Here is a 14,809-nt window from a genome sequence, read left to right as displayed (position 1 = left end):
GTTAAATGATGGGTGAGATGATGGGTGTAGTGTTTGGTTTTGAATATGGTATGTACTTGCAACGTCTTTTTCTATTGGGTATCCCCTTCTCAAAAAAACCACCTTAAAAAAAGTGCTCAGTAAACATTCAAAAGGATGAGCTGCTATGTAAAAATTATTTTCTTTTTATATGTTCGGGCTCTTGATCGTCTTTTAACCCCTTCCGGTTTTCAAAAAAGCCAAGTGGCTAAAAAAAGTGACCTGGCCATTCTTCAAGGGTTTTCCAATTTGTAGATGCTTTCCTTCTCTGCTGCAAATCTAGCAGTTCTCACTGAATGAGATGAAATGCTGAGCCCTGTATAACCATGCCCACGTCACTGATTGGCAGCTTTCTGTGTACACTGTGCATAGGCAGAACGTGGCCAATCAGTGGTGGGGGGCGTGGTTGGACTACCTGGCAGCAGACTAAGTAGTCTTGTAGTCATAATTTCCTACTGATAAAACTGATTTAATAAAAACTACATCAAGCAGCCCAGTAAGTGATACATTGCTGGATTCAGGGTCTCTGCCCTTACATTTTGCTGCTCTCAGATCAGGGATCAAAAACATGGTGACTTATTCCCTTTAACTAGACTAATGGGTTTACAAAACACAGTGATAGATGGGCATTGTATGAATTATTCGAATATATACAACTATTTTAGAGTCATATCGTCTCAAACCTTTTTATAGAAAACTTTCTGAGTTATGGAGATATCGGAGTAAATATTGATGTCACAGACTTCCCAGTCATTAAAGAAAACTACCTGGAGTCCCATCACAAGGTGAGTGATAATAAGAGGGCTAGGAGGTTAAATGGGATTTTCCCACAAATAATAATTATCACCTATACACTTCGGGGGGTTTCTTTTATCTGAAACTTTAAGACGCATTCACACACTGATCGCAACGGCCCCGAGGCTTTGTTGGTGAAACAATGGAAAGATAGCAGCACCACCAGGCTGCTGCCATTCAGACGCAGCGTGAATGCATGTGAACGCTGCCTCAATCCTGCAGTGTCAGGTATGTTTATGAAGAAGGACTAGTCCGGTAGGCTATAATTGCATCTGTTAGATGGAAACCTAATAAAAAGCTACTGTATTAAAAAAAGTTAATGAGATATCTATTTAAAGGATGTCATAGTGGCATCTCTCACAAATAGTTATTCAAAATATATGTATAAAATCTACCTTTCTTTTAATTGGACGTAATGGAATAGCCGATTCTCCGACACGCTTTTTATGGTATATTGACGATATATGTTTAAAAAATACCTTTTTTTTAATTGGACCACAGGATATATGTTTTAAATATACCTTTTTTCTTTTTAATTGGACCCCACGTCATGGAATAGCTGATTTTCCTACACTTTATAGAACCTCTTTTTAGGGTAGATTGACGATATATGTTTTAAATATCCTTTTTTTTTCTTTTTAATTGGACCCCAGGTGATGGAATAGCCAATTTTCCTACACTTTCTGAAAACTCTTTTTAAGGTATTTTGAGGTGTTCTGACCAGACTGAAGCCAAGAGAACACTCTTTAGGCCTTTGACTTTCAATACAGCCTTACGGATATTTTAAGGGTATGTGCACATGACGTCTAATACAGGAAGGTCCCCTCTGAAATCCTAAAATGAATGAATATAGGCACTGTAATGTCAAAACGGCTTGGTGTGTGTATGTTCAGTCTTTTTGAGATTCCTTTTACCGCTTCTGACTTTGAAAGCTGCAAAGAAGTTAAAAGATGAGATAAAACCATATGTCAAACAGCTTACACTTGGAAGCCATTTACTATTGTATACTTATTGTAAAAAACAAACAAACAAGTAAAAAAAAACACTGGCAGTGTGGTTGCCCCAAAAATGCCAAAAAAAGGACAATTTAGGAAAGACACCACCACCATTTCTCTCGATGGGAAAGCCAGTGTCTAAAAGACATTGTGTGCACATACCCTGAAGGGTTTTTCTGGTTTTGGATAATCCCTTGTACCCCCGACAGCAGGTTCTTTTATTGAAAACCAAACGTTCTTTTCTCACGCTCCCTGTATCCTTTTATGCCTATTTATGTATTTATTTATATGCTTATTTTTTACCACTTTTTATTTGTTTGTTTTTTTAATGCTAGAATTTAGAGTAGCATACTGTAGGAGGTTGCTTGTGGAAGTTTGCTTGTGGTTCAGTGTTGTCACAATATTTATGCGAACCCTTCCTACATTAAAAAATGGCATGGATACAGAAAAGTCGAAACTCTTTTGGAGCAATTATTCTGTGTGCCAAAATTTGTTACTCTTCTACACGACAATAGTAATAGTTCTGTACCAGGAGGGAGGACGGTACTTTGGGAAAGGGAACCTGGCAGATGATTCATGTTTCCCAGGAACCAGGCAGCATGGATCAGACACTGGCTCCATTATGGTAGCCATGTATGCCTTCTCCAAGTCCCACTCTCCTACATTGACAGGTCTTTCCCAATGTTTGTGTATATATGGAGTGAGCCATCAGTCAAGAAGATTGGAGGGTGCAGAAGCAGCCATGGTCCTGCCTCTTGGAATAGTCATCCTAGATGCATTATCTGCCCGGTTGTAGTTGCAAAGTTGGTCTTGGCTGCAATTGGAGTGGCCCCCAGACGCAGGACAACAGGGTACTCGAATCCGGGTCTCGCGGTTCTGAGGATGTCACGGTGGCCTGACCCGGTCCGTGGTCCTGCTAAGGGGCGCCCAATAAAAGGTGTAGGTGGTGGTGTAGGTCGCAGTAAATAACGAGGACACAGGGTTGCAGTCTCTTTACCTCTTTACTGAAGGCTTTGGCATCCGCAATCCAGAGCACTGTTAACAGGGCTGGCTGAGACCGGCAGGTCCGAAGGCACATCCAGAGTTTCCTTTGCAGGTGGAAATCAGTGCCTACCTACTAGCGCCTGGGTGTTGTAGTACTTCCCTGCTGCGCACCACGGGATAGGCCTCACAACTGTCGTGTATGTTTCTGTTCTTTCTCTCCGTCCCCCAGATGATATGGATAGGACGCACCCGTATGATGGGGTAGGCCTGGAGTTATTTTATAGGGACCCTAGAGAGGCCCCTCTCCCACAATTGCCTTCGTTGTCTTCATTAGGTGATTTAGGTGAGGCAGCCAACCTATAATTAACTGCCCTGCCGTTGGTTTGAAGTAATGCGTAGAGCCCAATACTTCCTCGGTGTTCCGGCCACCGGCTACGCGCCTCAGTAGGATGTTGCCGATCTTGGGGCACGACTCCTACTGGTTCTATCGCCTTTGTGCTGTGATCTCGTTTCTCACTTCTCCACAATATACTTCGCTTCGTGTCCTTTCTTAAGATGCCGCCGCAATGAAGTGCAGGCGCGGCTCCGTAACAATCTGTCCCAACCCTGACAGGGACCCCCCTGGATCTTCCCAAGCAACGCTCTTCTCTCACTAGATGTTACCTGGGCAAAACCCAGTCAGCTTCTCCCTAACTTCCTATCCAACCCCCAGTTTTACCAGAGTGTGAGGAGTGGCCTAATACATAGAACCCTTTGCTCCCCCTGGTGGCCAGAGTGTGAAGTGTAATGTGTGACTGTGACACCTGGTCAGGTGAACTCCTTTAGTGCCATCAGACGTACCATCACCCCCCTTAGTGGCGGAGCGACAGTACTGCAACGACAAGGACTCTGGGGCGCTGCACTCCCCCCCCCCCCCAGTTAAATCCAGTACTCCCGGACTGGGAAAGAAGAACAACAATACATGTTAGCAAAAGACATACAAAATTTTGAAATGCAATAAACAAGTAAATTTAACAATGCTTCCCTTTATGGGAGGTGAGAACACTTGAACGTTACAAACAAAACATATTTACATAGTGCTTAAGGTCTTAAATAACATTTATTAAATAACTAACTATAAATAACCATTATTAGCCAGCCAGGCATTCTATCAACTAAGTGCAAATTCTGAACAATAATTTAACTTTTCCTTTAAGGGTGTAAGGCAGGTACCCACTAAAGGCATACTACAAAACTAAAAGTGCAAATCAATATTTTCCTGAGCTCTCTTTGTCCTATGCAGGACTCTCTCGTCTACCCCCATGGGCTTACTGCATCTTTCCTTGGCTCTCTATCATTAGTTCTGACAATCACTTCAACTTCAATTTTTATTCATTATCAACAGTTCTATTCCTTATCACTATCTTTCTAGCTACATACTACTATGTAAAACATCATTACTTTCCAACTTTCTTAAAGCAACATTATATCTTGACTAATTGCAACAGTGAACATCCCCTTTAAAAGGGACATTTCAAGACTCTTTGAGGTAGTGCAACTCTCAAGTTGCAAGTCCGCAGTGAACAAGAGCTTCTGCGCTGTATCCAGGAACAGTCTCTTCAAAAAGCTCTTTCCTTTGTAAAACCAGTAGGGGGCACGCAACAGTTTGTGAATCATTCACCGTCCATGATTCGGCAGTCTTTTAAAACAGTGATGCAAAACAAACATAAAGCATTAGGGATCCCGGGTAAACGAAGGGATCCCTTTAAGAACTAACCCTGGTCGGGTTTTAGCAGCAAAAACAGGAAAAGCAGTTTTAACGAACTATATACAGTGTCATGGCTCCTAGGTTTACTCTTGCTCTGGTGGCCGTGGCTCCACAGGTAGCAATGGGCGAGGCCATCCGCCCGGATACCTGCGGCCACCAGGTGTTGCACCAGGAGCTCCCTCACTCCAGACAGGGGTCTGGGTACCCACAGTTTTGGATCCTGAGATGGCCTGGGCACTAGCCATCACCGCGGTCAGTTCTCTAGCCACCACAGTGGCGGTGGTGGCAATAGTGCAGATCGTAGTCTTGACGATGGTGCATGTCGGGGTAGCAACGGTGGTCTTTGGTGGTAACCGTAGCCTGGCTACGAGGGGGCGCCACTGCCACGGGAGACACTTTCCTTGGCGCTTCGGGTGTAGGCACTACTAAGTCTGGCTGTTTGTGCACGTTTAGCGCGAACCAGCCTTTCTCCCCGAAGTGCCTGGTATAGGTGACAATGTCTCCCGGGTAAAGATCCCGGTCCGGGTGGCCTTCTCTAAGATGGGACTCCACATCTCGTCGGTTCACAAAGACCTCAGCATAGAGGTCCGGTTCTTTAATGAAGCCCCAACCTCCACGGAGCCTAAAGGCTACAACGGTGCCCTGCCTACGTGGGGCCTGGTGGGTGGTGCAGTCCTTGCGGGCCCGGTCCTTCACTGCTAGGTCCTGCTGGTGATGGGCCTCCCGCCGGGCCTGGTACTCCTTCTCCTCCTTCTCCCATCGTTGGTCTAGCTGGGCCTGGTATTCCTCCCAGCTAAGGGCCTCCACCATCTCCCCTTCACGCGTCTTCATCCCGGGGAACCCCATAAAGTCTGATCCTGGGTTCACCCAGCGGCATACGGTCCGCTCTGCATAGACCTCTCCTGCCACGGTAATCAGCGAGATCGGGGCTTTGAGGAGGTGCTCCATACCCTTGGCCTAATCCCAGGGTGCAAGGCACTGGAGTCTATGGGTCCCAGGGGGAGGTGGTGCTGCGACGGGGCCTATCAGCAGGTCCTCCGCTAGCGGGGCAGGGTCGGCGGGCTTACCGGCCTGTGCGGCGTCCTCCCTCGCGACTGGCTTTGCTGGCGGTGACGTCGGTGGAGTCATCGGCAACAACTCGGGCAGCGGTACAGGAACCGATGTCGGGGAATCCTCCGCTGGCGTCTCCTGGGATGAGGCCTTGGTTTCCATCCGTAGTTGGAGAAGCTGCCCAATCAATTCCTCCATCTCGATCTGCAGGAGGCCGGTTCCAAGCGTGGAGATCTGGCTGTGGTGCTCTTCCGGGTAGCTGGGGGAGTCCTCTGCTTCAACCCCGCATTTTGGGTCTGAGCGACTGGCCATGGCGTCCTCCACGTGGCTCACTTCCTGGTCTTTTTCCCGCTCTCTCCTTCGTGGGTGGTTTCGCTTTCTTTGTCTCCGCCCTCCATTGAGAATCAGGAGGCGGATCTCGGCTGCTGACGGACACGTCCTCACGGTACAGAGATATTTAGACTGGGCAGCCATTGTTCTTCGCGCTCTTCAGTTTGTCCACGCCCACAAATCCACGCCCTTCTTCTTCTCCTGCACTCCGCGTTGCGCTGTAATGGCGGCGGTTTTGGCGGGAACTTTTGGCGGCAAATAGCAATACACAGTCTTTGCAATAAATCACGGTTCAAGCACAATTCAATCACAGTTCCAAGGCACACATGACCTGATTCTTCAGACTTAAGTAGATCCTGTTCGTGACGCCAAGTTGGAGCTGCCCCCAGACGCAGGACAGAAGGGTACTCGGATCCGGGTCTCTCGGTTCTGAGGATGTCACGGTGGCCTGACCCGGTCCGTGGTCCTGCTAAGGGGGGCCCAATAAAAGGTGTAGGTGGTGGTGTAGGTCGCAGTAAATAACGAGGACACAGGGTTGCAGTCTCTTTACCTCTTTACTGAAGGCTTCGGCATCCGCAATCCAGAGCACTGCTAACAGGGCTGGCTGAGACCGGCAGGTCCGAAGGCACATCCAGAGTTCCCTTTGCAGGTGGAAATCAGTGCCTACCTACTAGCGCCTGGGTGTTGTAGTACTTCCCTGCTGAGCACCACGGGATAGGCCTCACAACTGTCGTGTATGTTTCTGTTCTTTCTCTCCGTCCCCCAGATTATATGGATAGGACGCACCCGTATGACGGGGTAGGCCTGGAGTTATTTTATAGGGACCCTAGAGACGCCCCTCTCCCACAATTGCCTCTGTTGTCTTCATTAGGTGATTTAGGTGAGGCAGCCAACCTATAATTAACTGCCCTGCCATTGGTTTGAAGTAATGCGTAGAGCCCAATACTTCCTCGGCGTTCCGGCCACCGGCTACGCGCCTCAGTAGGATGTTGCCGATCTCGGGGCATGACTCCTACTGCTTCTATCACCTTTGTGCTGTGATTTCGTTTCTCACTTCTCCACAATATACTTCGCTTCGTGTCCTTTCTTAAGATGCCGCCGCAATGAAGTGCAGGCGCGGCTCCGTAACAATCTGTCCTTTTCGCTAGGCCTCTGTCAGGATCCCACCCCTGACAGGGACCCCCCTGGATCTTCCCAAGCAACGCTCTTCTCTCACTAGATGTTACCTGGGCAAAACCCAGTCAGCTTCTCCCTAACTTCCTATCCAACCCCCAGTTTTACCAGAGTGTGAGAAGTGGCCTAATACATAGAACCCTTTGCTCCCCCTGGTGGCCAGAGTGTGAAGTGTAATGTGTGACTGTGATACCTGGTCAGGTGAACTCCTTTAGTGCCATCAGACATACCATCACTCCCCTTAGTGGCGGAGCGACAGTACTGCAACGACCAGGACTCTGGGGCGCTGCACAATTACAAACCATGGGCAGAATGAATCAATCGGCAGGATCCCTTTAGCCACATCTGCAATATTTAAATCTGGCCTCATACAGAACACAGGTGACTGGCTGACTGACTGATTTTTAGTAAGTGTGCTTTATCCACATTTTTGCTTTGAGTATTTATCTTGATTTGTCAATGGAAAATGTAATCCCGGAATTCCCCGCTCATTAGATGTGTTTTTTTCCTGTGTGCGTTCAATCAGTAATTAAAGCTCCCACTGGGTTTTCTTTTAGCTTTCAGAAACTCCTGTAAGGCTTATCTGCCTTGTTATACAAATTCAAGAATGAAGAAGATTAATCATTACATCACTGTGTAGATTTTTATTTCTAGAGCCTTGGAAAGTTAAACGACAGCCCATGTGAAGCTGTAAAAAGTCAGAATTTTAAAAATGACCTCTCATTGGATTTTTCTTTATTATTTAAACTGAGTACCTTCTTGAATCGGTTATGCACCACTGATTCTGGAACAGTTTTTCTTTTTCTTCTGTGCCCATCCATTACAAAGTTATGGCCCATGGAACTAAAGATGCACATTTTCCCTTTAATAAACTTGGTGTAAACCACAAAACTTCTCTGTAGGCGTTTACTTTTTTCGCCTCTGACACTGGCAAATCAAAACATGGCTATGCCCACGAAGATGCTTTTTCTCCACTGACACTGGCCAATCAAAACATGGCTACACCCACGAAGATGCTTTTCCTCCTCTGACACTGGCCATCAAAACATGGCTACCCCCACGAAGATGCTTTTTCTCCTCTGACACTGGCCAATAAAAACATGGCTATGCCTACGAAGATGCTTTTTCTCCTCTGACACTGGCAAATCAAAACATGGCTACCCCCACGAAGATGCTTTTTCTCCTCTGACACTGGCCAATAAAAACATGGCTACGCCTACGAAGATGCTTTTTCTCCTTTGACACTGGCCAATCAAAACATGGCTATGCCTACGAAGATGCTTTTTCTCCTCTGACACTGGCCAATCAAAACATGGCTACGCCTACGAAGATGCTTTTTCTCCTCTGACACTGGCCAATCAAAACATGGCTATGCCCACGAAGATGTTTTTTTCCTTTGACACTGGTCAACCAAAACATGGCTACGCCCAAGAAGAGGTTTTGTGGCTTACGCCCAATTAGTTAAAGGGAAAATGTGCACCTTTATTATTACTGAATGGAGGAACAAAGAAGAAAAAGTAAAACTGTTCCAGAATCAGTGGAGAAGCGACAATTAAAAAAATCCAGGGAATGGTACTTTTTTAAAAGCTAGACAATTCAATGACATAAGAAATATAAAAAATACTTTGAGGAAAATTATTAACTGAGGTTTTGGAAAATCAAATTTCACAAGTCCTGGGAAAGGAAAAGTTTTTTTAAAAGCAATATTTGAGGATCCTTACATCTCATGCGTGTCTTCCCTCTCTTCCTTAGGGTTTTCTGGCCTACAAGAATCTCTCAGTTTCCTACAATGACTCCATCTTCTCCCCTTCACTTCTAACATACAATAGGATGCTCTACTTCTGGTTTTCAGAGCAGGTCCTGGATTCTCTAATGCTGGCATATTTTCTCGATCAGCATTTGGCACTGAGTCTTACCGGAAAAGAGCTAAAGGTAAATTTGAAGAGCATTTACTCCTAAAATAGTCCTCTGACTAGAAATACAGAGATTTTCATGAAACTCACAGATCTAACGTTATAAGGCCTCATTCAGACTTCAGTGATTTTTCTGGTATTTTTCTGGTAAAGACCAATTTTTATCAATGTTTGGTCCATGTGTCAGTTTCCATGTGTGGCTTTATATTACTTACTTATTTGCAAAATGCTTGTTCGTCAGGTGAAATTCTCTTTTGCTTTGCCCAAAAGATCATCGTCCTCGGCAGTACATCAATGATCGTCTTGTGAAAAAAATGGAAAGACCCCACTAAATTAAAATTTACATCAAAATGAATGAAAACTATTTCTGCAGTTTTATGGCTTATTAAAGAGAAACCTATAACTTTTTTGTATTCAGGATTTTCTTCAGAATGATAATGACTCATCCCATCAGGAAATCCTACGAGAGGTAACTATAAGTATGCACAATAATCACGATACGTTTTTCGTGAAACTGTGGTTCATATTTGTACCATAAAAGTTGTACTCATAAGTCAAAATGTTTGGAAAACAATGACAAGAAAAGACTTTGTTTTTTACAACTTTCTGGAACCAATCTACAGTATATAGACAGCCATATAAACTGGACTAAGATCGTAAGGCAGTGCACGGACTGGCCAGCGGCTCTCCCAACCTGAGCATGACAGCCGCATAGACATATATGAAGCTGACACGTTCAAGTCGGTAGAGCCACCGGCCAGTCCGTGCATTATGTTCTGATCTCGGTCCAATTTATACAGCCATTTCACTGCGAAATAAAAATGGTGATAACTGGATACTTCCAATTTTCTTCCTTTCTAGGAATAAGGAATAATATGGACTAAGTGCACATGGTAGTGCACATATTGGGAGGTTTGCTCTATACAGTTTCAAGTGGGTCATCAGATCTGCTGCCCAGCACCTCCGTAAACTGAGGAGTCCTGCTGAAAGACACCCTGGGATGTCTTTTTTTTGTTCAATATCCAGAAATATAGCTCAGTAAATGTGCTTATTTTATCTCTTAGATCCTCCACAAGCATGCAGCTAACGAAATCTCTGCAAAAGTGTGGAGCCTCACGGCCCCGGGAATTAAAATTACACCAAAGGGCACGATGGTCACCTCTTCTGTCGCGGTCCACATAAGCATCACTTCTGCATCAGATTTATATTTTGAAACGGTGAGTACAAGGACTGAAACCCATAAGATGACACTCAAGTCATCTGATAGAAGACTTCTAGAAAACTATTCCTTTCTCCAGTTGTAATGAGTGTAACATTGTAAAATATTCAATGTAAGGGTATGTGCACACGTCGCGTTTTTCTTTAAAAATCCATATGAGATGATGTTTCCTTATCCTTTCATGCAACCCTACAATCATGAGACACCATTGCTGCATTTTACAGTTAGATTGTGTCACTTTTTTTGCTGCAATGTGGACCCTCCAAGCGGAGTATTAGGAATCTCCCTGTTCTTTAGTGTTGACCCCCAGAAAGATGTAATGTCAGTTTTGATGAGGCTTTCAGTTGTCAATTACCAATAAGCAATAAATAGAGCAGAAAAATATCCGGGGACCATGAATGAATAACCAAAAAAATGAAACCAAACCTTTTTCAGAGGGGTAAGGTCTCCTACAAGGAAGATAGTCGCGTTGGGCCTGTGTAATGGGGAATCGGGAGAGATATGTAAAATATGGTGTTTTTGCCATGAAGGAATATTGCGGCGTAAGCAATTACTATCAATGGATCAATGTTTCTTTTTAATTGCAGGAAACGGTTACCGCCGTCCAGGCCTCGTATGCAGACAAAAAACTGAAGTTGCACCCATCTAACCCTCTGTGAGTTGAATTTCAAAGTACTGTACCCAACTCGTGGACCACAAAATGACCGCGATCCTTCCATACAAATATGTATCTAATGTGTTCATTTACAAATTTTTATTACTCGATGCCGATAGAATTGTGGGACATATAGCGGCTATATGGACTGCTAAGAGACTACAAAAGTCATCAAAGCCCAGCGGCTCTGAACAGCTTGTGCCGTCAGAGCTGCTGAGCTCACCGATTAGCTGCAGCGCTGTAGCACTGCAGACAATCACTTACAATAGGAGGGTAAAGCACAATTTGTTTGCTTTTTTATTAAACAAATTGCAGCCGGGAGACAGAAATTTTCCGCAAACTGGAAAATCCCTATACGGAATAATGAGAATGGAGCTGTATGTAAGGAAAACAAAGCTCTGACCCCAATGATATGTGGTGCAGCTTGTAATGCTTTGGTCACCCCTGATTACCACTTAGGTTTTCTAAGTATTTTATTCATTTTTAAAAATAGATCGTTTAATGCAAACTTTAATATCCCTTTTCCTCTTTTTTTTCTTGGTATCAGAGTTTCTATTAAAAATGTCAGAAGTTCCCTATCGGTTTCTATGGTGAGTACATGCTATTTACTATCTATAATTACTAAATTAAAGGGAGTTTCCGATCTACAAAAACCCCTGTCTCGAGCTATAGTTTGGCTGAAAACTGAGCTTTAGGTCACATGTAGACATCTGTGTAGATCATTCTGAGCACGGACCCCAATACACGGACTGGCCGCGGCTCACCCAAGCGTGACAGCTGCATATATGTCTATGAGACTGCGACAGTCATATTGGGAGACCGTGTATTTCGGGCTGTGTGTGGACCGATTTACACAGACTCCTACATGACCCCTAATGCAGCCTCCTCAGGTCCAGCACTGTGTGTCTTCTGCTGCTCCCGGTATCTGTTATCGTCTGCAGCGCTACTGTTATGTCGACAGCGCTGCAGCCAAACAGTGACCTCAGAGTTTATAAATGACTCATGCTGTCAACTTGGACAAAGCCGTTGAATTTACTGATTGGCTGCAGTGCTGTCGACGTGACTATAACAGACACTGGGAGCAGTGGCAGAGACTCAGTGCTGGACCAGGGAGGGTGAGTAAAGTTCATTTTTTATTTAAACCAACAATAACTGGGAGACAAAACAAAAAAAAACAACCACTTTATCAGATTTGTTTTTGCCCGAAAATAATAGCCATAAATCCAAATACTAATGAAATTTTTTTTTTATGCATCCTGCTCAATTCTACATCCTTATTGCTGATCTGCAGTAGCAACCTATAATACATTCAACTGATAGAAGACCATGGCCTCCTTAATATAAGCGCATTTAACTACTGTGGATCCGTATTATAGATATATGAAATACATGGGTGTGAAAAAGGCCTATGACATTATTCACCGGTCAATCAAGAACAAAACGTACAGAGAAATACTAAACATGCTAATTGTGTCTTCAGAGAGGAAGAAGACTTGAACTCTAGCGCCACCTATTGGAAGCAATTATCCTAAAAGTTAATATCGACTCTTTAACGAGCCTTGCTATATGACTGTCACAAGGAGGTTTTTGCAAACATCGCTAACTGTGATGGCGGCATTAGTGTCTCTAGGTTCTAGCATTTTCCTTGTAGCTTCACTAATGGCTGTAATCAGTGCAGGGAGACTTGGGTGTCGAAGCAAACATAGGTTACCGAGAGTAAATCTCTGCTGGGTTAGGTTGTTAATACTCCTAGGTCACATGCTGTGGGGGAACCAATCATATCTTCTCTTCCCCTATATACGTGTGCTGGACTATTCAGGTAGTGCCAGCTATAGCTTACCCTGGTCTGGATAGGTGGTTGCTCTGTGATTGTTGTGTGTGGTTTTTGGTATAATCCTTTTCTTTCCCCTTTGTTGTTTCGTGAAGTTTCTTTGCCTCACAGCCTTCTTACTCTTAGGGTACCGTCTCACATTGGCACTTTGGTCGCTACGACGGTACGATCCGTGACGTTCCAGCGATATCCATACGATATCGCTGTGTCTGACACGCAGCAGCGATCAGGAACCCCGCTGAGAATCGTACGTCGTAGCAGATCGTTTGAAACTTTATTTCGTCGCTGGATCTCCCGCTGTCATCGCTGGATCGGTGTGTGTGACGCTGATCCAGCGATGTGTTCGCTTGTAACCAGGGTAAACATCGGGTTACTAAGTGCAGGGCCGCGCTTAGTAACCAGATGTTTACCCTGGTTACCATCGTAAATGTAAAAAAAAAACAGTACATACTTACATTCCGGTGTCCGTCAGGTCCCTCGCCGTCTGCTTCCCTGCACTGACTGTGAGCGCCGGCCGTAAAGTGAAAGCAGAGCACAGCGGTGACGTCACCGCTCTGCTTTGGCCGGCGCTTACACAGGATGCAGGAGGAGTGCAGGGAAGCGGACGCCGGGCACCGAAATGTGAGTATGTTTTTTTTTATTTTACGTTTACACTGGTAACCAGGGTAAACATCGGGTTACTAAGCGCGGCCCTGCGCTTAGTAACCCAATGTTTACCCTGGTTACCCGGGGACTTCGGCATCGTTGGTCGCTGGAGAGCTGTCTGTGTGACAGCTCCCCAGCGACCACACAACGACTTACCAACGATCATGGCCAGGTCGTATCGCTGGTCGTGATCGTTGGTAAATCGTTTTGTGTAACGGTACCCTTAGTGTTTATTCCTGTGTGACTGAGCTGCTGTTTTCACGTCTGTCTTTTCTGTGTTAACCCTTTCACTGCTGCCCCCCTGTTCCCTGGGGAAGGGGGGGGATTTGATCAGATTAGTACGATGCAGGAATTGAGTGACCCAGGCATCCCCACCAGCAGGGGTAATCCTGGGGACAGGGAGAGCCTAGGGCCCCTTTAGCTTGAGGGACTAAATTAGGGGCCACAGTCCTAGCTACACTATAGTCACAGCTAGACAATGACTTAGGATAAAAGCCAAATTAATATCTCAATTTGCAGACACAGTATTTTGAGGTGTTGCCCCTCGTCAATTGGCAAGGCTTATAATTGCCTTTTAGGGTATTACCCTATTATAGGTGGCACTAGAGAGCCAGCTTTCTACTATCCTTTTTTGAAGGATAGTTTATATGCATACAATTTTTTCCAATTTTGTCTTCTCTAAGTCTCCATATGTCGGTTTGGTGAGTTATACAAGGACCCTCTATTAGCCGCAAATCTGTTCTCCAGATTTTAAATAGGACTATACCTAGTACTGCATGGATCAGCATATAACCTAGAAATGTATATTTCTTCTACAGAATGAAGAACAGATTAAACAATTTCTACAAACTGTGGTGTCTGAATTTGGGATTCAAGCTATAGTGGAACGTAAGTCTGGATTAGCAATTATTGGATGACATACACAGAACAAAACATATGGCATATATATAGGATATGAGGGAAAACCATGAGTCCGGGTAGTCAAGAGCGCTCGCAGTATAGAGGGGTGATACAAAAGCATGGTCAGGTAACAGTACGGGGTCAAATACCAGGAGGGCTCGTAGTATAGAGGGGTGATACAAAAGCATGCTCAGGTAACAGTCCGGGGTCAAATACCAGGAGGGCTCGTAGTATAGAGGGGTGATACAAAAGCATGGTCAGGTAACAGTCCGGGGTCAAATACCAGGGCACATAGTACAGAGGGGTAATACGAAACCGTGGTGAGATAACAGTCCGGCGTAAAATACCAGGAGGGCTCATAGTACAGAGGAGTGATACAAAAGCGTCGTCAGGTAACAATCCGGGGTCAAATACCAGGAGGGTACGTCAAAGCAGAATGGGAATTCCAAATGAGTAGTCACAACAAAACCCAGGGTCCTCATCCAGATCAGACACAGAGCAAGCAAACACACCTACCTAAAGCAAATCTACAACCAACGCAGACTACTAGCAGC

At 44.9% G+C, this 14,809-nt stretch overlaps 1 protein-coding gene across 1 annotated transcript in view; it reads left to right on the top strand.

Moving 5' to 3' along the window:
• Positions 1-14,809, top strand: part of CETP (cholesteryl ester transfer protein) — a 71,011-nt gene that overhangs the window by 53,945 nt on the left and 2,257 nt on the right. The window contains exons 8-14 of the mRNA XM_077288320.1: positions 712-803; positions 8,845-9,024; positions 9,424-9,474; positions 10,070-10,222; positions 10,812-10,879; positions 11,427-11,469; positions 14,174-14,243. Coding sequence (XP_077144435.1) covers positions 712-803; positions 8,845-9,024; positions 9,424-9,474; positions 10,070-10,222; positions 10,812-10,879; positions 11,427-11,469; positions 14,174-14,243 — 657 coding nt within the window. The remainder of the gene's footprint in view (positions 1-711; positions 804-8,844; positions 9,025-9,423; positions 9,475-10,069; positions 10,223-10,811; positions 10,880-11,426; positions 11,470-14,173; positions 14,244-14,809) is intronic.

Source organism: Ranitomeya variabilis, chromosome 2 (assembly GCF_051348905.1).
Source record: "Ranitomeya variabilis isolate aRanVar5 chromosome 2, aRanVar5.hap1, whole genome shotgun sequence".
In the NCBI taxonomy this organism is placed as follows: Eukaryota; Metazoa; Chordata; class Amphibia; order Anura; family Dendrobatidae; genus Ranitomeya; species Ranitomeya variabilis.
Note: the sequence above shows the minus strand (reverse complement) of the source record. Positions and strands in the feature narration are given on the sequence as shown.